Raw genomic sequence first — 24,053 nt, 5'->3', positions numbered from 1 at the left:
ATCCCAGCACTTCAGGAGGCTGAGGCAGAAGGATAGCTTGAGCCTAGGAGTTCAAGATCAGCCTAGGCAACACAGCAAGATCTTGTCTCTACAAAAAAAAATTTTTTTCATTAGCTGGATGTGGTGGCTGAGGTGAGAGAATCACTTGAGTTCAGGAGGTCAAAGCTGCCAGTGAGCAGTGATCATGCCGCTGCACTGCAGCCTGAGTGACAGAGGAAAACCCCATTTAAAAAAAAGAAAGAAAAAAACATAACTTAGAGCTTGTCTACAACCTAAGGGTTTAGAAGTGGGAAAGGAGAAGATTGAAAAACAGGAATAATTTGGTGGAAGACTGTGAATCCATTTACTCATCATCCACTCTTCCCCACCCCATTCCCACCCCAGCACACTTTCTCTGTCTCCCAAGTACCCTCCGTGCCATCTGGAGTATTCACTTTGTTTCTGGGCTTAAATTTCTGTCTATTAGAGATCACTTTGGGTGTCTCATATTTCATCGTGATTTTTAAAAATTGTTTCCTGCCTAACCTGAGGGAGCACAGCTGAAGGTCAGGGGCGAGGGGAGGCAGGGAGTTAGGGACCAGGAGCACTGTTGTCAGCAGGGACCCAATGCCACAGCACATGGCTAAGAGGAAAATGCAGAGGTCAGAGGACAAGAGGGCCCAGTGGAGGGAAAGGGGTGAGACAGTGGGGAGGAGGGCGGGAAAGAACATTTTTCTTTCTTTTCTTCCAGCCCCCTGCAGCCCAGCATGACCAGGGCTCCTTCAGCTCTGCAGTCTGGCTAAATTATGGGTTAGATAAGCTTTTATGGGCCAGTCTAGGAATCACAGCACCATGGGTAGCATTGTTTTTACTAGCAAAAAACAATGATTTTAAATGACCTTTTCACAGTGGAATCGGTTTGCAAGTTAAGATTCCCTGTCATCAGACTGGAAAAGTCGCCCCAGACCCGACAAAACAAGGGAATCTACAGTTCTGAGTTTGAAGTTCCCACCAGCTAGCAGGAGCTAGAGTTGTGCAGTCTTCCCACCCGTCATCCCACCTGCCCCCACTTCCAGCCTAAAGATGTGTTACCCCCCCCAAGCACAGGCCAAGCTCCCGCCTTAATACAGCTAGACACCCCCTCACAGACAAAGCTAGTTCCTACCTCCCTTGGGGCAGAAGAGATCACTATTTTGGCTCAAAATGTTTCTCCACCAGTTCCTGCTATGCCAGATAAACAATGATTCTGTTGTGTCAACAAAGCACTTAATTAAATCAAGGACAATGTCAATTAGAATTCATGGATAAGATGTAGTAGAAGCTCCAGAATGAAGGTGTCTGGTTTCATTATTCAAAATCTTCTTGAGGAGAACAATGCCCTTAGCCCCATTTTCTAGGTAGGGAAGCTGAGGCCCAGAAGATTAATGACTTGGCAAAAGTCATCCAAACAAGCTCCTCACAAAAGCTAAGAGTGAAGGATGCCATGTTTCACATCCCAGTCTCATGTTTGCTCTCTGTACAGCTAATCTGCTGATCACTCAGGAAGATGGAAAGTATCCTGCTGTAAAGTTAAGAGCTCAAAAAAAGTTACTCAGGCCTGTAATCTCAGCTCGTTGGGAGGCCGAGACAGGAGGATCGCTTGAGTCCAAAAGTTGGAGACCAGCTTGCACTAACATAGCAGAACCTTGTCTCTACAAAAAAAACCAAAACCCAAAAAAAACTAGCTGGGAATGGTGGCACCCCCTATAGACTCAACTGCTGGGGAGGTTGAGGCAGAAGAAGGGTCACCCTGAGCCCAAGAGGTCAAGGCTGGAGTGAACCGTGATTGTGCCACTACCTGGGTGACAGAGTGAGACCCTATCTAATAAAAAAAAGAGTGAGGACCTCAGGGTGGCCGGGTGGTCTAAGCCCCTCCAAGTCAGCCTGACAGTGACAGTGTATCTGGCACTGGGCCCCCTCAGATCTCCCCAGCAACTCCATCACAGGGACTGGAGGATGGGACGCGCACACCCAGTCCCACCCCTGTCCCCTCCTCCCTGCCCATTTTTGGGCCACAGGCTCCCACGGGCAAGAAGCAACAGGGCCAGAGAAGGCCTAGCTCAGAGAGCCTTGCCAGGCTCTGCCCCCGCCAGGAGTCACCCTTCCAGGATGTGGCTCCCACCCCAGCAGGGAAGCTCCTAGCCCCAGCCCTTCTTGTCCCCTATCCTGTAACTAAATCTCTCAGCCCTCTCCACCCTCACGGGGACCCAGAGACCCTGGGGAAGTGGGGGAACAGACCCTCAGCCAAGGAAGGGGCCTGGTGGTCAGAAGAGAGACAGACTTTTGTCCTTTTGTTTGCTCTCAGGAAGAGATGAACGCCCTGTGTGCACAGAGGTTTGATATGGCAGTCTGGTAGACTACATAGGGTTTCAGCAAAGGCCCTCACACCCACCCTCAGCACTCAGACCCCAGTGGGGTCGGCCCCAGTACATTCAGATCTTGGCTCCCAAGGCCCTGTCCTGCCTCTCCTCCCCCAGCTCGGGTGGCCACAGTTCCCGGAGACTCTTGGCAGCTGGTTTGGGCGGGACACAGCTCTGAGCCGCGTGGGAGGCAGTTAGGGAGAGTGCTGCAGCCTCCCTAATGAGGCCAATTGCTCTCCTTGGAGCCATTAGCCTCAGCCACAGAGACAGAGAACCCAATTAGAAAGGCGTGGGAGACATAATGAGGAGGGCCTGGGGACACCTGCAGGGCGGATCCTCATCTCTGGTGCCTCTGTGGGGCCCACGGATGGAGATGCAGCCACCTAGGCTTAAAGTCTCATCTCCTGCAGGCTGCACGTCCCAAAGTCCGTCTGTGGAGCCAACCCCTGGAAGTGACCCTTCAAAACACACCAGTAGAAAGGAGCAGGAGAGGGCCAGACACGGCAGCTTACACCTGTAATTCCAGCACTTTGGGAGGCCAAGGGGGGGAAGATCACTTGGGGTCAGGAGTTCAAGACCAGCCTGGGCAACATAGCAAGACATCATCTCTGTCTACAAAAAGTTTTTTTAATTGAGCCAGTCGTGGCGGTGCACCTGTAATCCCAGTACTTGGGAGGCTGAGGTGGAAGTATCACCTGAGCTCAAAAGGTCGAGGCTGTGGTGAGCCATGATCATGCCACGACACTCCTGCCTTAACAACAGAGTGAGGCCCCAACTCAAAAACCAATAAAACTTGAAATTAATTTTTTAAAAAAGAAAGGAGGAGGAAAAATGATTGGGGAGAAGGGTTTCTCCCTGGGTCTATAGCTCAGATATGATGATTCAAGAATAAGAAAGGGAATAATAAGATGTTGAAGGTCACGGACATCCTCTTGACGTTTGGTTACATCATTTAAGTGAGCAGGCATAGATACTTGTGTACAGCCAACAGTTCTCTCTTTCTGATGGCTCAACTGAATCACACTGTGTTTATGGCAAGATAATAACCCTGGATTTTCCAGAGCTCACTCTGTCAGAGTATAAGATTAGCTCTCAAATTCTTTAACAGTCATGTTCTTTTAAATGTCAGATAACTTTTTAAATGCCAAGTACTTACGCGACGCCTTCTGTGCAATTCAGATCAGCTTTACCAAATTAACTCATTAATCTCGATTGTTTCATTTACTGAAGAGAAAGGTTTCCAGGGGCTCTTAGCAGGACATGAAAATACTGAAAGATTTACAGTACGATATAGGTGAGGGGGTGGGTTTCGTTTTCTGCCAAACATCCCAGTCTTCCACGTTTTTAATCATTCCCACCGAAGTATGCATATGAACGAAACAAGAAGACTCCAGGCCTCTTCCGATCCCCTACTTCTTTGCATTTAACCTCCTTTTTTTCCCTCTCCTTCCTGCTCCCCTGGAGACCTTGACTTCTGGTTACTTTTTTTTTTGAGTTGGAGTCTCACTCTGTCGCCCAGGCTGGAGTGCAGTGGCACATTCCAGGCCACCGCAGCCTCGACCTGCTGGGCTCAGGTAATCCTTCCGCCTCAGCCTTCCAAGGAGCTGAAACTACAGGCACACGCCACCATGCCTGGCTAATTTTTTGGATTTATTGTAGAGATGAGGTCTCACCAAGTTGCCCAGGCTGGTCTTGAACCTACGGGCTCAGGCAATCCACTTGCCTTGGCCTCCCAAAGTGCTGGGATTACAGGCTGAACCACCGAGCCGGCCAACTCCTGGTCACTATTTATGCACCTGTCTTTGTTTTCAGCATATCCTGAGCAGCAGCTGTCAGTTTTGACTGCTCTCCCACTCAGAGAGCAGAGGGGCACCTCAGGGGCAGGGAAGGAGGCAAGACAGCTGGGGCAGAAAGGCCTAGAAATCAGCAATTCTTTCCTTTTCAAGGATCCTCTGCCTAGGTTTACTTCCAAATAATTGGAACTCAGATAAACCGGTTACCCTGGCTGCTAAAGATAGATCCCTCCAGGGCTGCCCCCAAATCATCACCCAGCTCTCTGTTCAATGGCACCTCCTCAGAGAGGCCCTCCCAGACCACCCAAAGGCAAGGTGCCAGTCCCCTCCTCAGCCACCCTCCCTCCTGCTACCCTTGCACTGTCTTCATAGACTTGTCACTATCTATAAGCACCCTGCTCATAAGCTTAACAGACTTATCACTATCTAAAATCACCCTGCTCATGGATGAGCCCGTTTGTCTCACACATAGCAGACATCCAATAAATATCAGTTGAATGAATACATGAGAAACCACCCAAGTACACAACTTTCTTTCCTGGCCTCAACTCCTGAATTTTTCTCCTCTGATTACCACCTCCCAGAATCCTCGTCATATGTTCGATCTTTTTTATTGGCCTCTCTTCCATCTCCCAAATCCACTTTCACTATCATTTATTCATTAGAACACTTGAACATGATGAGCAAAAACAGTAGTTCTTATCTCAGGGGCCACAGAGTCTGAGTCTCAGCCTCAGCCTCAGCCTCAGCCTCAGCCTCAGCCTCAGCCATTGGGTAAGAATGGGTGGCCCCAAGCTTTCAGGCAATTAGCTATGCCATCCAGAGAATTTTATTAAAAGATGTAGAGGTCAAGTGGCTTGGAGGGCTTTTCTCAAAGCCTCTCAACACTCCCCTCTTCAGTCTGAGCCCCACATAAGGAGCTAAGGTCTAGGCTGGGCATGGTGGTTCACACCTGTAATTCCAGAACTTTGGGAGGCCAAGACGGGAGCATTTCTTGTGTACAGGAGTTTGAGACCAGCCTGCACCACACAGCAAGACCTCGTCTCTACAAAAAAAACAAAAAAATTAGCTGGGCATGGTGACATATGCCTATGATCCCAGCTACTCGGGCAGCTGAGGTGGAAGGATCGCCTGGGCCAGGAAGTCAAGGCTGTAGTGAGCCATGACGATGCCACCACTCCAGCTGGGGTGACAGAGTGAGACTCTAACTCAAAAAAAAAAGGGAGTTAAAGTCGTTCAGCGATTGGAACTGGCCTCTGCTCTTTGTCCTCCAGCCTAACACAAAATCTTCTTTTAGGAATATTGGAGAAATTCCCTCAAATCAGTCTTGTCTGATTTCTATTATTCTACCCAGTGATTTGTGGACAATTGTGAAGACTGGAAAGCTTGACATGCTTTGTCTGATTCTAGCTTAGACCAAAAACTCTCATATGCTCTAGAAGTCCAATTTGTAGTCATCTCAGCCTGAGCAACTGATCAGGTATACAGCTGAGATGACAACAAATTGGATATGTATGTGTCCAGAAAAATCTTTCTCTCCAGCCACATTTCACAACAAAGGGCAAGGGTGTGGTGTTCCTTGGATGACGGCGGCTTAAAAGTCATCATCACTGCTTAAGAGTCATAGAAATGGCATGAAAAAGAGAACTCAAGGCTACCCCGGGGGTGTACGATGGCCATCTGAGCGCTCCTAGAAATATGGAAATGGTCACATCCACACCCAGGGTGATCTCGCACTGCATTGATATATGTGACCCCAGCAAAGTCAGTCCCAGAAATAACAAATAACTTTTCTCTTAGGGGATGAGGAACTAGTGCTGCACATCAGACAAGCATCTGGAGGTTACACACTTTTCCTGTAAAGGTGTCATCTTTGTCCCCTGTCCATGTGAACTGAAGTGGGCCATGACATGTAGCTGACCACTGGTGTCCTCCACACGTGTGTTGGTGACCCTGTTGCTCAGCAAATATTGTCAAGTGTGTGTGCCTTTCCAGACCCCAAGCCAGATGCCACTGTGACAGCGGGAGCTGAACGAGGCTGTGGTGAGCTGTGACAGTGCCACTGTACTCCAGCCTGAGAGACAGAGTAAGACTCTAACTCGAAAGAAAGAAAGAAAGAAAGAAAGAAAGAAAGAAAGAAAGAAAGAAAGAAAGAAAGAAAGAAAGAAAGAAAGAGAAAGAGGGAGGGAGGGAGGGAGGAAGGGAGGAAGGAAGGAAGGAAGGTAGGAAGGAAGGAGAAAGAAAAGAAAAGGAGTCCTGGGCAGATACACATTTAGCAGCCAAATGACTTTGAGCAAGTTGCTTAACTTCCCAGGACCTCCCAGTTTCCTCATCTGTGAAATGGGAGTAGCCATCATTCAGCCATTCATTCAGTCATTCAACAAATATTGATTGGGTGCCTTCCTAAGGCAGGCAGAGTCCACACAGTACTGCATCTCATCTGTGAAATGGGGGTAAACAGTACCTGCCTCACAGGACTATAGTGAGGGTTAGATAAACGAATTCCAACCCCAGGACCAAGGAAGGTCGCTTTTCTACTTCCCCAGGTACTAATTAATAACTAGTCTCAGTTATCCTCTCTCTACAGGGTCCCCTGTATCCTCTATGGTAAAAATTGGTGTTACCATTATTGTTCTAGTGATAACAAGTAGCTGTCTCTAAATATTTGGGGATTTGGGCTCACCCTTGGTGCAATGACTATCATTCCTCTGAAAGTTGGGCTTTCTGCCTCTAGTCACAGGGAGCCCAGCTGTCCTTGGAGGCAACAGCTCAGAAGGCAGGAGAGCCTCAAAGTTGTCTAAATAAAGGGCTGGTATGTTCAAACAGATCAGACTTGTGCATGCGTGAGCGCGCATCGACATGACGCCGTTCCTGAAGGTGATCTCACACTGAGAAGACGAGGGGCTTTGCAGACACACACGCAGGAATTCCAGTTAATACACTTCTGCATGCTACAAAACAGCTTCAGAAGTCTCTCAGAGCCCCTGCACTATCAGAAAGGACAGAGAATAGGCAGCTTGTAGCAGATGAAGAAAGAACAAATTAGGACATAATCACAGCCAGCCATCAGGGACAAAGCTGCTGGGTGTCTGGCTTGGGTGGCAAGGGACAGAGAACAGAGAGGAGAAAGAATGACTCTAAGCTGCCTCGTAAGACAGGCAAATAGGATTTATTTTGACAGTAGCTAAAATAATTGTCACTCTTTGCCACCACTACTTGGTAGAGTTGGTATTCCCACATAGAGAAGACTGATTCTTCATTTCGCTATTTAGAAGTCAACTGCAGATTATCTTCTGGGCATCCGGCCTGGCTTTCTCTTCTCCAAGAGTTCCTTGATCTCCCAAGCTCAGCTTCATTTCTCTCTGTGAGTACTAAGAGTCCCTGCCGTGAGAATGTCATTTGTTCATCTTTGCAGGACCCCTCCCACCCCAGCGTCAGACACACGCCCTGCACGTGGGACATGCTAATTAAAAGCCCCATGAATCTCCCCATCCTTTTCACCCACAGCCCTAGTTTAGGGCCCTTTCCCATTCATCCTCTGCCCTCCCCAAAGCTCACGGCGCTGGAGATAAATAGTAAATAGCCATAGAGTCAAAGACCCAGACCAGGAACAGAGCTAGGCCTGTCATGGAAGGATGTTAGACCCTTCAAACCACCCTAGAGGACAACATCCCAGTCCTTGGTAAGAAGTGACTCAGACAGACAGAGCTCGTGTTGGTGGTGCTATCTAATGCTGCAGCTGGCAGGGTCTTTGGAGGCTGTGAAGGTCACCCTCCCAGCCTTAGCTAAGCCAGGGGTCTTGGGTTACTACTTCTCCAGGCTACCCCAATCCCAGTTCTGCAAGGCAGGGCTTTAAGAGTCATGTATTTGAGCCTGACATGGTAGGTCACGCCTGTAATCCCAGCACTTTGGGAGGCAGAGGCAAGAGGATTGCCTGAGCCTAGGGGTTCAAGACCAGCCTAGGCAACTTGGTGAGACCTCATCTCTACAATAAATCAAAAAATTAGCCAGGTGTGGCAGCACATGCCTGTAGTTCCAGCTACTAGGAAGGCTGAGGTAGAAGGATCATCTGAGCCCAGCAGGTTGAGGCTATGGTAGCCATGAGCATGCCACTGCACGTCAGCCTAGGTGACATATTGAGACTCTGACTTAAAAAAAAAAGAGTCACGCATTTGCCTGAGGTTTGTCTCTCTCTAGGTCTTGGCTGTGCGTTCCTGGGCTTCCTCTTAGACAGCCTGCTCCCAGTGGTGACAAGGTGGCCACCAGCTTCTCATTCCAGAATGAGAAGTGGGTCATTCCAGAATTGAGTCACATGCCTGTGGTGAAATAAAATGCCATTGGCCCAGCACAGAGCCACAAGGACTAAAGATGGGGAGAGGAAGGCTGTCTGACAAAGGAAAAGGAGACACGCAAAACTACAAAAAGTAGCCAGGCACGGTATAATCCCAGCATTTTGGGAGGCCAAGGTGGCAGGATTGCTTGAGCCCAGGAGTTCACAATCAGTCTGGCAACACAGCAAGAACTTGTCTCTACAAAAAAAATCTTTTAATTTGTTATTAGCCAGGCTTGGCGGTGCGCACCTATAGTCCCAGCTACTCAGGAGGCTGAGGAGAGAGGATTATCTGAGCCCAGGAGACTGAGGCTACAATGAGCCATGATCCCACCACTGTACTCCAGCCTGGGTGACAGAGTGAAACCCTGACTAAAAAAATAAATAAATAAAATAAAATCTACAAGAAGGAAGAGTAATTCCGGACAGTGAAAGAAAAGATGTATCTGAAAGCACTGCCATTCTTCATTACTGATATCCATAAGACTACCCTTTTTATTCTTAGCAACAGTTCAACAGTTCAGTTCTTCTGTTACGGCTCAAAAAAATATGGTCAGTACTTTCTGGGAGGAGATATTGTCACAACCACTGTTCAGTGTCTGAGCACCTACTACCTGCTGTGTGTTCTGCACTTCCTGGGCATTTGACATCTGTCAGCGAACTAAACAGACAAACATCTCTGCCTGCTCTAAGATATTGCAGGCAAGAGACAAAGCATGACAAATCAGCAAAGTGCGTAGTGTGTTAAAAGGTGATCGTTACTTGGGAAATGAGATAAGAATATATTTATGATGCTTTGGGGAACTGCAGAATTCAGAGTGAGGAACTTCAAATAATTGGATATTTCATGGCCCCAGTGCTTTTTTTTTTTTTTGGTCAGAGTCTCACCCTGTCACCCGAGCTGGTATGCAGTGGCAGGATCACAGCTCACCTCAGCCTCAACCTCCTTGGCTCAGACAACCCTCCTGCCTCATTCTCCTGAGTAGCTGGGACTACAGGTGTGCACCACCACGACCAGCAATTTTTTTTTATTTTTTATAGAGACAGTGTCTCACTATGTTGCCCAGGCTGGTCTTGAACTCTTGGGTTCAAGCAATCCTCTCACCTCAGCCTCCCAAAGTGCTGGGATTACTGGTTTGAGCCACCGCACCTGGTCTGCAGTGCTTTTTGTTACACTTTTTTGTTCAGCAGGTTTGGGCACAGCTCTATAGGAGGAAAAGCCATGTTGTCCCTAAGGCCTACTGCCCCCGTGCAAGACTCACAGAAGTGCAGCTCAGCCTATCTCCCCAGGGTTCCTGGAGCCCATGCTGAGCTTTCTGACTCCCAGATCGATCTTTGTCCAAAAAACCACACCATCACTTAGGGACGTTCAGGCCAACAGTTTCCCTAGAGAGACCTTCTCCTAATTGCCATGGTAGCTTCTGGATTCTTGGGTGTTTCCTTGTAGTAAGACACAGTCTCAGGGTAGAGCAGGGTGGTGAATTCAGACAGAGAAGAATATGGTGGCTGCCCTCCACATCTGGAGTAGTGCAGAAACCAGCTCGTTCTACACATCCATCCATGTATTTCCTGCCCACCCACAGGACAGTTCATTCATTTTTGCCTGGTGGATGTAGGTGGCATTGCACATCGCAGGGGAGGAGAGCAGGAAGATAAGAAAGATGAAGGCAAAAAAGGTAATGGAAAAAGATGCAAATAATCACAGTTGCCAACATTACTGAGCATGAATTCTGTGCCGGATTTTGTTCTAAGATTTACGGGGGGGGCCCAAGAACCCCGGAATTATCTTTGAAGGGCGGGCCCCTTGTAGTACAGGCTTCCGCCACTAGGCAAGCATTCTAGGAACCCATCAGCATCAGTGTACCAGCTAGTGTTTCTATGAGAGGCTGTGTTCGGCTTCAGTGAATTTTTTTGGAGATTCAACACGTTTGCCTATTTCATCATGGGTGATTTACAAGCACACCTGCCCTCAATGGGCTGAGTATTCAGCAGTTTTTGACCAAAAATGTCATGACCTCCAAGCCCCACTCTCCCTATTCACTCAATTTTGCCCTGAGTGATGTTTTTGTTTGTTTCCCTAGATGAAAAAGTCCCAAAGGGAAACGTTTTACCAATGTGGAAGAGGTGAAACAAAAAATGATTGAAGCACCAAAGGCAACAAAATTGATGAGATCAAAAACTGTGGAAAAAGAATCTCAATTGGTGTCTTGCATCAAATGGAGAGTATTTTGAAGGTGACTGAAGTCTAAACAAATAAGACTGAATACACAATTTTTATAAATAACTTCTGGTTTTGGGGGGAGTATCCCCTCATATGCATGCATTTATTTAATTCACAAAAATGAATCTAAGTAGGTAGAATTATGCCATTTTATAGACAAGAAAATTGAGGCATTGAGAGGTTAAACAACTTCCCTTTTTTTTTTTTTTTTGAGTTGGAGACTTACTCCATCACCCAGGCTAGAGTGCAGTGGCACACTCACAGCCAACCCAGTGTCAACCTGCTGGGTTCCATTAAGGTCTCAGCCTTCCAAGCTCTCAGCCTTCCAGGTAACCAGAACTAAAGGCATGTGCTACCACGCCCAGCTAATTTTTTTGATTTATTGTAGAAATGAAGTCTCACCAAGTTGCCCAAGCTATTCTCAAACCCGTGGCAACTTACCTTTTTAAATGACCAGGGTCATGCATTTAGTAAGTTGGTAAGAAATAAAGTTCAAGACTAGGCAGCCCAGCTCTAGTACCTGTGCACTGTAAATGCTTTAGAGCTTCGCTGTAGACCCTGGCTGAGCCCTGACAGTCAGAAGCATTTTCTGTCATGCTGGCTAAATGACTAGCACTCCTCCTAAAAAGCTCCATCTCTGGGACCCATTCAATCGCTGCAGGAAGACTTTTCAATTCTCAAGACTCTGCCTGTCCCAAGTTCTGTGCAGACAACTGTCTCCCCACAGATCATTCCTCACCCTTCCGCCATCGTGCCTCTCTGAGGATCAACACTGTGACAGGCACAGAGGATACGGAGGTGAACCATCTCCACCTTGACCTTCTAAGGCACCTAGAATCCAAGCAGAAGATGGGCAGTGAAACAGATCACATCAGCACAGTGCAGTGAGGAGGCAGACACAGGCTATGATGGGACGCACTCATTTGTTTCCTGTTTCTTGAGTATGGAATTTCCTCACATTTCAAGAACCTCTTTACAACAGTGAAGTTAATGCTATTAGCCTCTTAAATGGGATAATCTGCCTATATCAGGCTTATATTTGGGGCAACATGATTGATCTAGAGTACAACTGAGTCCATTTAAAAATTGAATCATGCCAGTTGCAGTGGTGCATGCCTATGGTCCCAGCTACTTAGGAGGCTTCAGCCTAGGAGTTCAAGACCAGCCTGTTTTCTCTAGGAAAAAAGGAAAATTGAAGCATGTTTTTTAAAAAAATCAATTCTGGGCCAGGCACAATGGCTCATCCCTGAAATCTCAGCACTTTGGGAGGCCAAGACAGGAGGACTGCTCAAGCCCAAGAATGCCTAGGCAACATAGTGAGACTCTGTCTCTACAAAAATAAAAAATTAGCCGGGCATGGTGGCACATGACTGTAGTCCCCTTCCTACTCAGGAGGCTGATGAGAAAGGACCACCTGAACCCAGGAGGTCAAAGATGTGGTGAGCAATGATCATGCAACTGCACTCCAACCTGGGCCACAGAATGAGACCATGAGTCAAAAATGAAAATAAACAAAAATATTCTGTTTTACAGAAAGATGTGGTAATTGACGAATTAATTAGGAGAGAGATTTTTCTCAGGAACTATTTAAATGATCAGTGTTAGGTTATGGTAGTGGGGAAGAAAACAGCAATAACGCCTATTCATGCTGGATATGGAATAGAACATACTTATATTCCATGTGACATCAGAGAGTCTGTGTGTTACACCCAGAGATCTGAAGAATGGAAAATGAACCTCTGCTTCCTTCAGCACATAGACACACGGGGCCTTCCAACACCAGACAGAGGACCTGGTTGACATGGGCCTGGAGTTGGAGCCTCCCCCGACCCGTGTTGAGGCCTGTCCCAGGCTATATTCGTGAGGACGAGTGTGAACACATCTCACCAAACAGAGGGTGGAGGCCATCTGTGGCCACATCAGGGAGGAACAGTGTGGACTTCACACACAACAGGGAAATGATGCTTGACTTAGACATCATCCAAGATGACGCAGGTGGCTTTAGGAGATACGTCCTGGTCCCCAGAGCCATTCAGACATGCTTCGGTGGCCACTTGGCATGAAAGCAAAAGAAGGGTCACAAGCTGGTTTCAAGAGTTAATGATTCCAGAACACCTGGATGATGTTACCAGAAAACACTTAGAACATCGAGTCTGCTTTACTTCCAAAAGAGAGAGGCCCAGGATTAAGTGGAATATTATCAATATTAAAGTGTCAGACCAGTAGACAGGAAGTCTCAGGGGCTCCTCTGACACTGAGTGACCTTGTGATGCTTCTGGGACTCCATTTCCTCCTTAATAAAACGGAGACAATAAGACTGGGACCTCCAGACCTGCCTCTCAACAGGGAGGCAAGAATTACACAAAGTAACATGTTGCAAAGAAGGGTCACATCTATAAAGGACTCAATCCATAGGGAATACATGCACTGACCCTGCTAAGGGGTGGGCCCCTCATGACCTGAGCTGCATGTGACCCCTCCCCCTCCTGAGGAGTGTGCAGGTACCACCGTGCAGACCAGGAAACTGAGGCTCAGAGTGGATGGGTCATGTGTCAGGTGGCAGAGAGAGCAGGATCCCCATGAGGTCTGCCTGTTCTATTTCTGGTAGAAGTTAATAGTGCTTCTTTGTTCTGCTTCAGGACCTGAGAGGGAAGCAGAGATTTGATCACATATTTGAATCTAATTAACACAGGGGACCTTAGGATTTTCATAAGCCGGTTTTCTTTACTAAAGAAAGCGTGTGGGGTCTTTTTTGCACAGATCTGCACAAGAAAAGTTGTACTACCCTGAAGCTGAAACTTTCAAATGAGATACTGATGTTCTTCCATCATTAAGAAAGTATTGACATTAATCATTTATATTTGCGTATCACACGATGTGTTACATGGAATTTCCAAGTGTATTTTCCTGGTTAAGTCTTTCAAAAACAGTACAGGCTGGGCACAGTGGCTCAAACTTATAATCCCAGCACTTTGGAAGGCCGAGGCTGGAGAATCTCTCGAGCCCGGTAGTTCAAGACCAACCTGGGGAACATAGCAAGACCTTGACTCTACAAAAAAATTAAAAAGTTAGCTGGGTGTGGTGGTGCAGGTCTGAAGTTCAAACTACTTGGGAGACTGAGGCAAGAGATTGCTTGATCCCAGAGGCTGAGGCTGCAGTGAGTTATGATCGTGCCACTGCACTCCAGCCTAAGCAACAGAGCAAGACCCTGTCTCAAAAAAAAAAAAAAGAATTCTATACTATATTATCACTCTCATTTCACAGATGGAGAAGCTGAGGTTCAATGATTAGTCATGCAGTAGCTTGGGGCAGGCCGGACCCCCTTTCTGACTCCTGCTTCCCCCGCTCCTTGGTTCTCCCTCCCAGCAGTTCTCTTGAAAGCCAGCTGTAAGCCCAGAAGTACCATCTCAGCCTGGGGGCTAGGCATGAGGGTGGAGGGCAGAACTGCCAGAAGGTTCTTCACAGACCGATGAGGACTTAAGATCACTTGTCCAGCGCCTGTCGGCTCACAGCTGAACTGAGGCTCAGGGCTTAGGTCACTCCCTTGGTCTGAGAGACAAGAAGGGTAGGAGTTAGGACTTCCGTGCAAGCCGTCTGGCTCCAGGAGCAATACCCGGCCCCTCGGGGAACTGACTCCCACAGGCTGGTTTCAAGGCTGCAGTTTGTGTCACAAAGCATCTGTGACTCCCCGCACTGCGTCCCATGATACCACAGTGCTGCAATGTGCTTCTAAATACAGCTCCATCTTATCACTGGTTTGCTTGAAATTCCTTGCTGTCCCCATTGGCTTTCTGGTTAAATTTCCAGCATCAAAGCTATATTTCTTTTACAAATAGAAAAATATAACAAACGCAATTTAAAAAGAAAAACTCCACATTGCAGCATGCCAGATCTGGCCAGTGTCTAATTGGCCCGGTCCACACGCTGCCCCCGCACCCCCCAACCAGCCGCTTCTTCTGCCTGGAAGTGTCCTGCCTTCCCTTCCCTGCAAGATTTAGCTCTGTCTACTGGTAAACAAACCCTCCCAGCCTAATTTAGCCTCCCACCCTCCCAGGAGGCCCCGCAGAAATCTGTCATAATCTGCCGCAATATTTGTCACACTGCAGTGCAAACTGACCTGCTTCCCCATGAGTCACTGTGTGTCCTGTGAAGAGAACTCTCATCTCGTTGCCCCCAAGGTCTAGCACAGTACTGGGCACACAGCAGATGCTCAGTAAGTGCTCATTAGCTGAACAAACACAGGAGCAAATGACTCGGGCAGAGCAGCAGAGCCAGGTTTAATACCCGTCATCTTTTTACTTGCTTTGCTCATTCACCGAGTACTAGTTCCTGTGTTTCCATCACGATGTTTAGCCATTGTGTCTGGAAGGCATATTGAAAGTGATGTAGCGGTTTATTTGTGTTTATTTTTTTATTCAAATTTTGAATCTGAAATATACTCGGAAAGTTTTTTAAAATGTAAGTATAGACCGGGCACAGTGGCTCACACCTGTAATCCCAGCACTTTGGGAGGCCAAGGTGGGAGGACTGCTTGAGGTAACTAACATAACCAGACCTCATCTTTACAAAAAATAAAAAAATTAGCCCAGCATGGTGGCACATGCCTGTATTCCCAGCTGCTCAGGAGGCTGAGACAGGAGGATCACTTGAGCCCAGGAATTCAAGGCTATGATGAGCTGTGATCGTGCCACTGCACTATAGCCTGGGTGACAGAGTGAGATCCTGACTCAAAAATAAATAAAAATAAAATGTAAATCTAAAACAGCACTTCAGGTCTTTTCCCTTTTCTGTTGCTAGTTCCCTGTGATTCTTCCTGAGAGGTATAATGCATATACGAGGAGGGACCCCCAAAAACCCAGAATTTATTCAAGCTTGTGTATTTATTCTTACATGTTTACATTTCAGTCACCTTCAAAGTACTCTCCATTTGATGCAACACACCTATCAAGACACTCTTTCCAATGCTTAAAATCGTTTTTGAATTCATCTGTTTTGATGTCTTTTAGTGCTTCTGCTGTTTTTTGTTTCACCTCTTCCTTATCAGCAAAACGTTTCCCTAGGAGGAATTTTTCATCCAGAGAAACAAAAAAGTCGCTCGGTGTGAGATCAGGTGAATAGGGAGAGTGTGGCACCGGGGTCATGCTGTTTTGGGTCAAAAACTGCTGGACACTCAGTGCAGTGTGGGTAGGTGCGTTGTCATGGTGGAAGAACCAGTCACCTGTTTGCCACACCTCAGGACATTTCTTCTGTAAATTATCTCTCACAACAACACTAGCTGGCACACTGATGCCAATGGAGTCCTAGAACATTTAACTAGCAGGGGAAGCTTGTACTACAAAGGGCTTGACCTCTAGAAGATAATTCCAAGTTTTGAAGGGGCCCCCTCATACAAGCAAATACAGACACACAGAAATAGTTTATGCAAGTTTTAGCATATTTTATACATTGTTCAGTCTTATCTTTTATTTAGTATATCTTGCAGTTCTTTTTGTGTTGATTCATAGAGATGCCTTGTTCAATTGTTGCATAGTATTCCATCATATAAACTAACCATAATTTACTTCACAAGTCCCCAGTTGATGGGACATTTAGGTTGTTTCCAATCTCTTGAAATGAATGACGTTAGGTATAAGTTATTTCACAGGTATATTTATATATCTAAAACTTGATTGCTTTTTTGACACTTTTCTAAGCAACATGAAATGGACAGTTTCCAATTAAGACTGTTTCTTTTTTTTTTTTTTTTTTAGTTGGAGTCTCACTCTGTCGCCCAGGCTGGAGTGCAGTGGCACACTCATGGCCACCCCAGCGTCAACCTGCTGGGATCCGGCAATCCTTCCGCCTCAGCCTTCCAAGTAGCTGGAACTACAGGCACGCGCTATCACGCCCGGCTGATTTTTGGTTTATTGTAGAGATGAGGTCTCGTCAAGTTGCCGGGTCTAGTCTTGAACCCGTGGGTTTAGGCAATCCTCTCACCTCAGCCTCCCAAAGTGTTAGGATTACAGGTGTGAACCACCATACCCAGCCGCATTAGCTTTTTTATGTCAGCATATCTCATCAGCTACAAACACTAAGCTAACAACTAAAAGATACATGAGGCAAAAATCACCAAGTGAGGAACCACAGCGGGGACTCAAGAGATGGCCAAAGTAGCAGGCAGTTCACTGTCTCCTCCTAGAGCAGCTGTGTCTTTGATGAGAAAGTGGAAAGTCGATTGTCACTAAAGGGTGAGCGTTAACAGGAGAGACTCCCAGGATCCTTCACATCAGATTCCAGCTCCGTGGTCAAAATGAGGCTGTAGACTACAGGAGCAGGGACCCAGGTGACAAGGCCAACGCGGGCCTCATCAGCCACCCGGGCTCCACCTGCCCTGTCCCCAGCACTACAGAACTGCTCTCCCACACACTAGAGAGCAAAGCATCTCACCTGGCTGCAGGTGGGAACCACCTAGAAGCCTCTAAGCCACTGTAATGCGCAGCCAGGGCCGGAGCCACTGGCAGGGAGGCTTCTGTGCGAAGGGACTTCAAGCAGCCCGCCTGACTCAGGGAAGGAAGGAAGCAGGGATAAAGCGCGATAAGAACCCCAATCCAGGGTCATCCCAGAAAGGCCACAAGGCCAGTCTGATCCTGTGGCTGCCTGCTGTAAGTCCTCCATGCTCCTTTTGTCCCCAAGACAGAGACCACAGGCCCTAACCTGTCTGCAAGGTCATGCGTGTCTGATTCCTCCCACTCCGCCCATTCCCTGGTCTCCACTCTAGTCATGCCCGGCCTCCCTCAGGTCCTGAAGGCACCTGCTTCCTTCAGTCAACACATCTGCCAGGAACGGAACACTGCACAGATGAAAGGGACAAAGGCCGGGCACGGTGGTTCATGCTTGCAATTCCAGCATTTCAGGAGGCCAAGATGGGAGAATTGCTTGAGCCCAGGAGTTCGAGATCAGCCTGGGCAACATGGCGAGACCTTGTCCCTATAAAAATAAATTTAAAAATTAGCCAGAAGTGGTGCTGCCTGCCTGTAGCATCAGCTATTCAGGAGGCTGGGGTGGAAGGATCACCTGAGCCCATGAGGTCGAGGCTGAGTGAGTGGTGATCTTGCCACAGCACTCCAGTCTGGGCAAGTTTCCAGTGAAACTCTGGCAAGATAGATAGATGATAGATTAGGTAGATAGATAGATAGATAGATAGATAGATAGATAGATAGATAGAGAAGAAAGAGAAGGGAGAAAGAAAGAAAGAGAGAGAGAAAGAGAAAGAAAGAAGGAAAGAAAGAAAGAAAGAAAGAAAGAAAGAAAGAAAGAAAGAAAGAAAGAAAGAAAGAAAGAAAGGAGGAAGGGAGGGAGGGAGGGGAAGGGGAGAAGAAGGGGAGGGGAAGGGGAAGAGAAACTAGAAGGGGAAGGGCAAGACCCTATCAAATGAGTATAACTAGGAACCTAACAGCACTCAATGCTATTGCTACCAAGCTGGCCTGGCCCTGGCTCTTTTTGGTTTTTCTTGTTGCTGTTTTGTTTTGCGTGTTTTTCTTTTTCTTTTTTCTTTTGTTTTGTTTTATTTTGCGGCAGGGTCTTGCTATTTGCCCAGGCTAGACTCCAACTCCTGGGAATTCCTGGCCTCAAGGGATCCTCCTGCCTCAGCCTCCCAAGTATCCGGGACAATAGGTGCATGCCACCGTGCCTAGCCCTGCCTGTTCACACCAGGAACACCAGCCTTCTTGGAGACTTAAGTTAAAACAAGGTGGCAAAGAGGAAAAAGAAACCACTCAGAAAACTGGATTCCCTTTTACCAAAGGACACGGGTCACAAAGGAGGGTTTGCACTTATATTGTCTTCTGTATTCTCTGTCATGTGTGAACCCAGCAGGAAAGTGGAGAGGCCCTGGAGTGCCCTGAAGAACCAGGGAGACCCCTCGGAGATAGTCACCAAGGCAGCCAAGGTAGAGACGGCGGGACTGGGTTTTATCATCTTGTAACAAGTTGTCGGATGAACTTTGCACTGTTAAGAGATGTTCATAGGGAATGACCCCTTCACCTCCTCTCAGGTCATAGGTTGAAGTCAGAACATAGACAATGGTGCTAAGTTCAGACTCAGATGCATTAGTGCGTCACCAGCCACATGTGATGACGTGCTTTATGTCCCTGGACTTTGGGAAAGGTTTCTTTCCCACCAGAGGTTGCAGATTGATGTGACAGTGGAGACGTTGGGGGCCTCACGAAAAGGCCCACAGGCACGTCCTCCTCTCTGTTCCTCCTGCTTCCATGGGGGGCTTGGATATACAGAGGAGGGGGCTGAGGGTCCCTGCCTAGCAGGACAATACTCCAACAGAGGGATATTATCCCCTTTAGAAACCCAGCCTTGTCGCCTACAGCTCTGGTGGCCAGAGCTACTTTATTGTGGCTTCCTACAAAAATGACACTGTGGCAGTGGGTTCTAGGAAAAACAGGACCCAGAACCACTGGGCTTCTTGGCATAGTTCACATCTCCTGGCCCTGAACTAGACCCTGAACTCTTTCCTGGGGGCCCCTGGGCATACTACCGGTGCTGCCGCAGGCTAGGCCCAAGTGGCAGCTTCCTGGTTGCTTCCTGGTTGCTTAGTGGAAACGCGAGAGACACCCCTGTATTCCCAAGGAAGGATGCAGCCAGACAGGACTGTGCTTGGTGTTTGCTGTACCGCCCAGCAGGGGGAGCCCATGGGGCTGAAATTCAGCCCGTGCTCTGCTGCCTAAACCAGGCACCCAGCACCAGCTGCAAGCACCCAGCACAAGCACCTAGTATGGGGCTGCAGGCACCCAGCACTGTGCCACAAGCGCCCAGCATAGGACTGCGAGCACCCAGCATGGGGCTGCGAGCACCCAGCGGGTCACAGGCACCTAGCACAGAGCCACAAGCACCCTGGGAGACTTCTTCCTACCCGGCCTTTCTGCTAACTCACTAACTCACAGGAAGGTGCTCTCTACAGGTTGCAGCTGCAGGCCTGAGTGCTGAGTCAGAGATGGCTCGGGAGTTGGACTTCTCTGTGTCTCAGTGTCCTCAGCTGTCAACGGAGACTAAAACCTGCAACCCCTCCATAAGGCTGCCTGAGGAACAGATGAATTCACATTAAATAGCCCCTTAATGAATACTCACCTTGACTTGCATATCCCAATGAATAAATACCCTCTCATGGTCACTGCTGCCCGGTCTGGGAAGTGCCACCATGACTCTCACTGTCTCCTCTGGGCCCCATGGGGTGAGGGAGCCCAGAAGCATACATGAGGTAAGTGTACAAAGTTGTAAGTTTTGGATTCCACCCTAAACTTGATCTTTTTCTGTTTATATCTTTTACCATTTCTTTCAGTTGACATCTTGGTCAAAAATCATTAATTTCTATACTAATTTTAAAAGAAGTCAGGCACAGTGGTTCATGCCTGTATTCCCAGCGCATGCCTGTAATCCCAGCACTTTGGAAAGCCGAGGTGAGAAGTTCAAGAGTTCAAGACCAGCCTAGGCAACATAGCAAGACCTTGTCTCTGCAAAAAGTCAGATAATTAGCCAGGCATTGTGGTGGTGCCTATATTCCCAGCTACCCAGGAGGCCAAGGCAGGATTGCATGAACCCAGGAGGTTGAAGCTTGGTGAGCCATGATCATGCCAGCACTCCAGCCTGGGTGACAGAGTGAGACCCTATTCAACTCAAAAGCAAAAAACAAAAAAAAAAACCTTTGTTTCCAGATATCCAACAATAATATATTATGGTAAACTGATCAGTTTACAGAGGTTTCTGCTAACGCGAGGCAGAGTTGAGTGACACTAGCCAGGGAAACGGCTCCAGTCTTCAGACTTTCCATATCATAAATTACGTATGCAGAATGTGAACACTGACAGGCTCCAAGGTCTTGGCCAAGTGCAACGGAGGCTTTAGGCAGCAAATCTAAGTAGTGACCATGCCAGTCAAGACGGACTTCCTGTCTCATGACAGAAGGGCAGACTCCGGCCGGGTTTCCCAAAGGTTATTCAGACCATCTTTCATGTAGTGGAATACCACTGGGGAAGACTAAAGAAGGTGTTTGCCAGTGCTGAGTGAGAAATGCTCATTTCAAGTCAGATGTGTGCGTGGTGTGATCAGTCCTCTAAGAGAATACAGACAGGACAACCGATTCAGACCAGGGCAGGAGACATAGAAGACATCAAGGAGGGGCTCCTGGAGGAGGTGGTAGCTGACATGAAGGAAAGAGTTTACTGAGCCCAGAGTACATTCATCCATTTTCGATGAGGATCTCAGAACAGGGGCAGCAGCTCATACCCACTGTGCCAGGCACCAGGCTACACAGATTCTATAAAAGGTCCCATTTCACTTTTATAATGACCCCCTAAAGAAAAAGCCCTTGTTAAATGATGAGACCATTGAGGCACAGAGAGGTGAAGTAACATGTCCTTGGTCACGGAGCTAGGCTGGTGAGGCTCTGGGTCTGAATGACCTCCCCTGACTCTTGTCTGCTGCATGAATTCTGGTTGTCAGCAGCCAGCAAGAAGAGGGCCTGCCCGCCTGGGGTGCGCCTATGCAGCCCTAGAGGAGGCAGCGAGGTCAGGGGGCAAGGGGCTTAAAGAAAGGCTCCACACACACACCCCAGGTAGGGAAATCCGAATGGAAAGTCTTCAGGCAGGTTTTTCAAAGAGAAAAAAACAAAGTGTGGCCCAAGCGGGGGTGAGGACAGCATGGCCCAGCAGTCCAGGCACCTCTCCAGCCGGGGCAGCAGCTGCGACTTCAGTGGCCCCGCCTCTGTGCCCCGGTGGGAGGCTCCTGGCCAGGCCTCTCCAGTGGAGGTCACCGGTCCTCAAGGAGCTGAGACCCCAGGCGGATCCCTCCTGCCGTGTCTCCTCCTTTCGTCCTTTCTTTCTCTCTGAGGCAGCTTGTGATGTGGCCACACGCTGGGACCCCTGACTGAGATCTGAAAAGCAAGCTTGAGCCCTGGGGAGAGGGGCAGGCAAGCCCCCAGAGGGCCACTCCAGCAATTTGGGCTTTTTAAGTTAAGGCCGTGTTACTTTTCCAAGCAGCGTCACTTGAGGGATAGAGAAGCGGGAGGTCGTTTTTGGTTCTTACCAGGAAGCAGGATGCGACGCCGGGGGCTCTGTGTCCATCCTTCTCTCATCCTCACATTGACCATGGGAGGCCAAGGGCATGCTCCCTATTTCACAGATGAGAACGAGGCTCAGGGAGGTCAGGTCACTTGTTCAAGGTCACACAGCCAATAAATGGAAGAGCTGAGCGATGAACCCAGGTTTCTCTGACTGCAAGGCCCATGGATCTTCAGGCACTGAAACGCCGTCCACACGTGTCTGATCAGGAAATAGTTACAAAGTCAGGGAAACGCCATGTGATTGTGGCAACACTTTTCTTAAGCCAGCATGAATCTCGGAGGTTGTTTAGGGTCTCACAGAAGTTCCTTTATATTGTGGATGAAGGCCGGGCTCAGTGGCTCAGCCTGTAATCCCATGCCTTTGGGAGGCTGAGGTGAGTGAATTGCCTGAGCCCGAGGGGTTTGAGACCCGCCTGGGCAACTTGGCGAGACCTCATCTCTACAACAAATCAAAATGAGCCGGGTGTGGTAGCGCCTGCCTATAGTTCCAGCTACTTGGAAGGCTGAGATGGAAGGATCTCTGGAGCCCAGCAGGTTGAGGCTGCGGTGGCCGGGAGCAGCCACTGCACTCCAGTCTGGGTGACAGAGTGAGATTCCAACTCAAAAAATAAAAATAAAAAAATAAAATAAAATATTGTGGATGAAGGACCCTGAGGCCTACAAGGCAAGAGAATTACACAGCCACAGCCAACTAGTAAAACAAAGGGAAGTGGAGTCTGCCCAGCACTCCGGAGCAGCTGGTTCCATTCAGTTCAGTTGAGTATCTCTGAGCTCACCTTGAAGGCCTTTCCAGATTTAAACAGCCCAGAAGGCGCAAGTATACTAGTCACCCAACCTGTGCAAAGGAGTGAGGAGTGGTTGGTGGTGGCAATACCATGGAGGGCACAGAGAGACCACATGAGCACCCCAGAGATTAAGGGTGCCACTCCCTATGATCTGCAGCCAGGAGGCCACCCACACCATGCCCAGGGTAGCCTTGCTGTGGATGGGGGGCTCCTTACCCCCAAGCTGCCTGTGTGAGGCCTGCAAATCACAGATACTGCCAGGCAGCCACCGTACTGGGCGCAGAATATTCTGCTGGTTCCTCACAGGGAGATGAGCTCCACACTTTGGTACTGCTCTGTTTTCCCTCCTGGAAAGTATTTCAAAGTTCTCCTTCCTGATGGAGAAGGGAGTGGGAAGGAGTAGACCCTTAAGAATGTTTCTGGCTTCCTCCCCACTAGTCCAGCCTGGAAATCCCAAGGAAGTCCCTGGAGTCCCAAAGCACAGCGGGCGCCCCCTGATTCTGAAAATTCTGTTTACCTTCCAGGAAGCAAAGCTCATTTCTAACTTGAGAACTAAATTCGTCAAAACCAAAAAGCAGCTGAAACTAGAGATAGACACAACACAAGAAAGGAAGTTTTGTTTGTTTGAGTCGGAGTCTCACTCTGTCACCCAGGCTGGAGTGCAGTGACATCATCATGGCTCACCGCCTCAAACTCCTGGTGATCAGGTGATCCTTCTGCCTCAGCCTCCTAAGTAGCTGGGACAACAGGTGCAAGGCACCACACCTGGCTAATTTTTTAATGTTTATTTTTGTAGAAATGGAGTCTCACTGTGTTGTCCAGGATGGTCTCAAACTCCTGGATTCAAGCAATCCTCCCATCTCAGTCTCCCAAATTGCTGGGATTACAGGCGTGAGCCATTACCCCCGGTTCATAGGTTTTTTAAAAGCAGTTAAACATTGTAAGTTATTATTCAAAGTCCTGCCTTTATTTGTTCAAATACTTCCTAAATATTCCGTTATTTTACTAGGAGAAAAAAAAAAACTCTTCTATGGCCCACATCCCAAAATGGACAGATTTGCAATTCTAACCAAAATGGGAAAATGCCGCCAATGTAGAACCTCAGCGTTTGGCCGATACAAATGCGCCCTCTGCTGGTCCCACCATGCCCCATCCCAAAGTTCAAAATAGTCATGAAGGGCCATGAAGGCAGCTTTGTCTGAGTCCCTCCCAGAACTCACCTTGTCAGGAAGATGCTTTTACCAGCTCCCACTGGTAAATATTACACGTGACCCAAGACAAAACAATCCAAAGCACAGCCCTGGCCAACCTTCCCAGTTTCCTAGAGCACCCAGTGCATTTACCATCCTTGTCCGAGCTTCAAGTCTGGATGGTTGTGTGTGAGACAATGGGAGCCTCCCTGGACATTGGAAGTGCGGGGGGGGGGCGGGGGGGGGGGG

The 24,053-nt window shown here is 48.2% G+C and overlaps 1 protein-coding gene across 1 annotated transcript in view; it reads left to right on the top strand.

Annotated features, from left to right (window-relative positions):
- Positions 1-24,053, top strand: part of KIAA2012 (KIAA2012 ortholog) — a 120,359-nt gene that overhangs the window by 70,462 nt on the left and 25,844 nt on the right. The window contains 3 exon segments of the mRNA XM_021716118.1: positions 6,912-7,017; positions 7,020-7,048; positions 18,577-18,649. Coding sequence (XP_021571793.1) covers positions 6,912-7,017; positions 7,020-7,048; positions 18,577-18,649 — 208 coding nt within the window.

The sequence above is a fragment of the Carlito syrichta genome, unplaced genomic scaffold (genome assembly GCF_000164805.1).
Source record: "Carlito syrichta isolate Samal-C Ts95f unplaced genomic scaffold, Tarsius_syrichta-2.0.1 Scaffold308186, whole genome shotgun sequence".
Classification (NCBI taxonomy): domain Eukaryota; kingdom Metazoa; phylum Chordata; class Mammalia; order Primates; family Tarsiidae; genus Carlito; species Carlito syrichta.
This window is presented reverse-complemented; position numbering and strand designations above follow the sequence as displayed.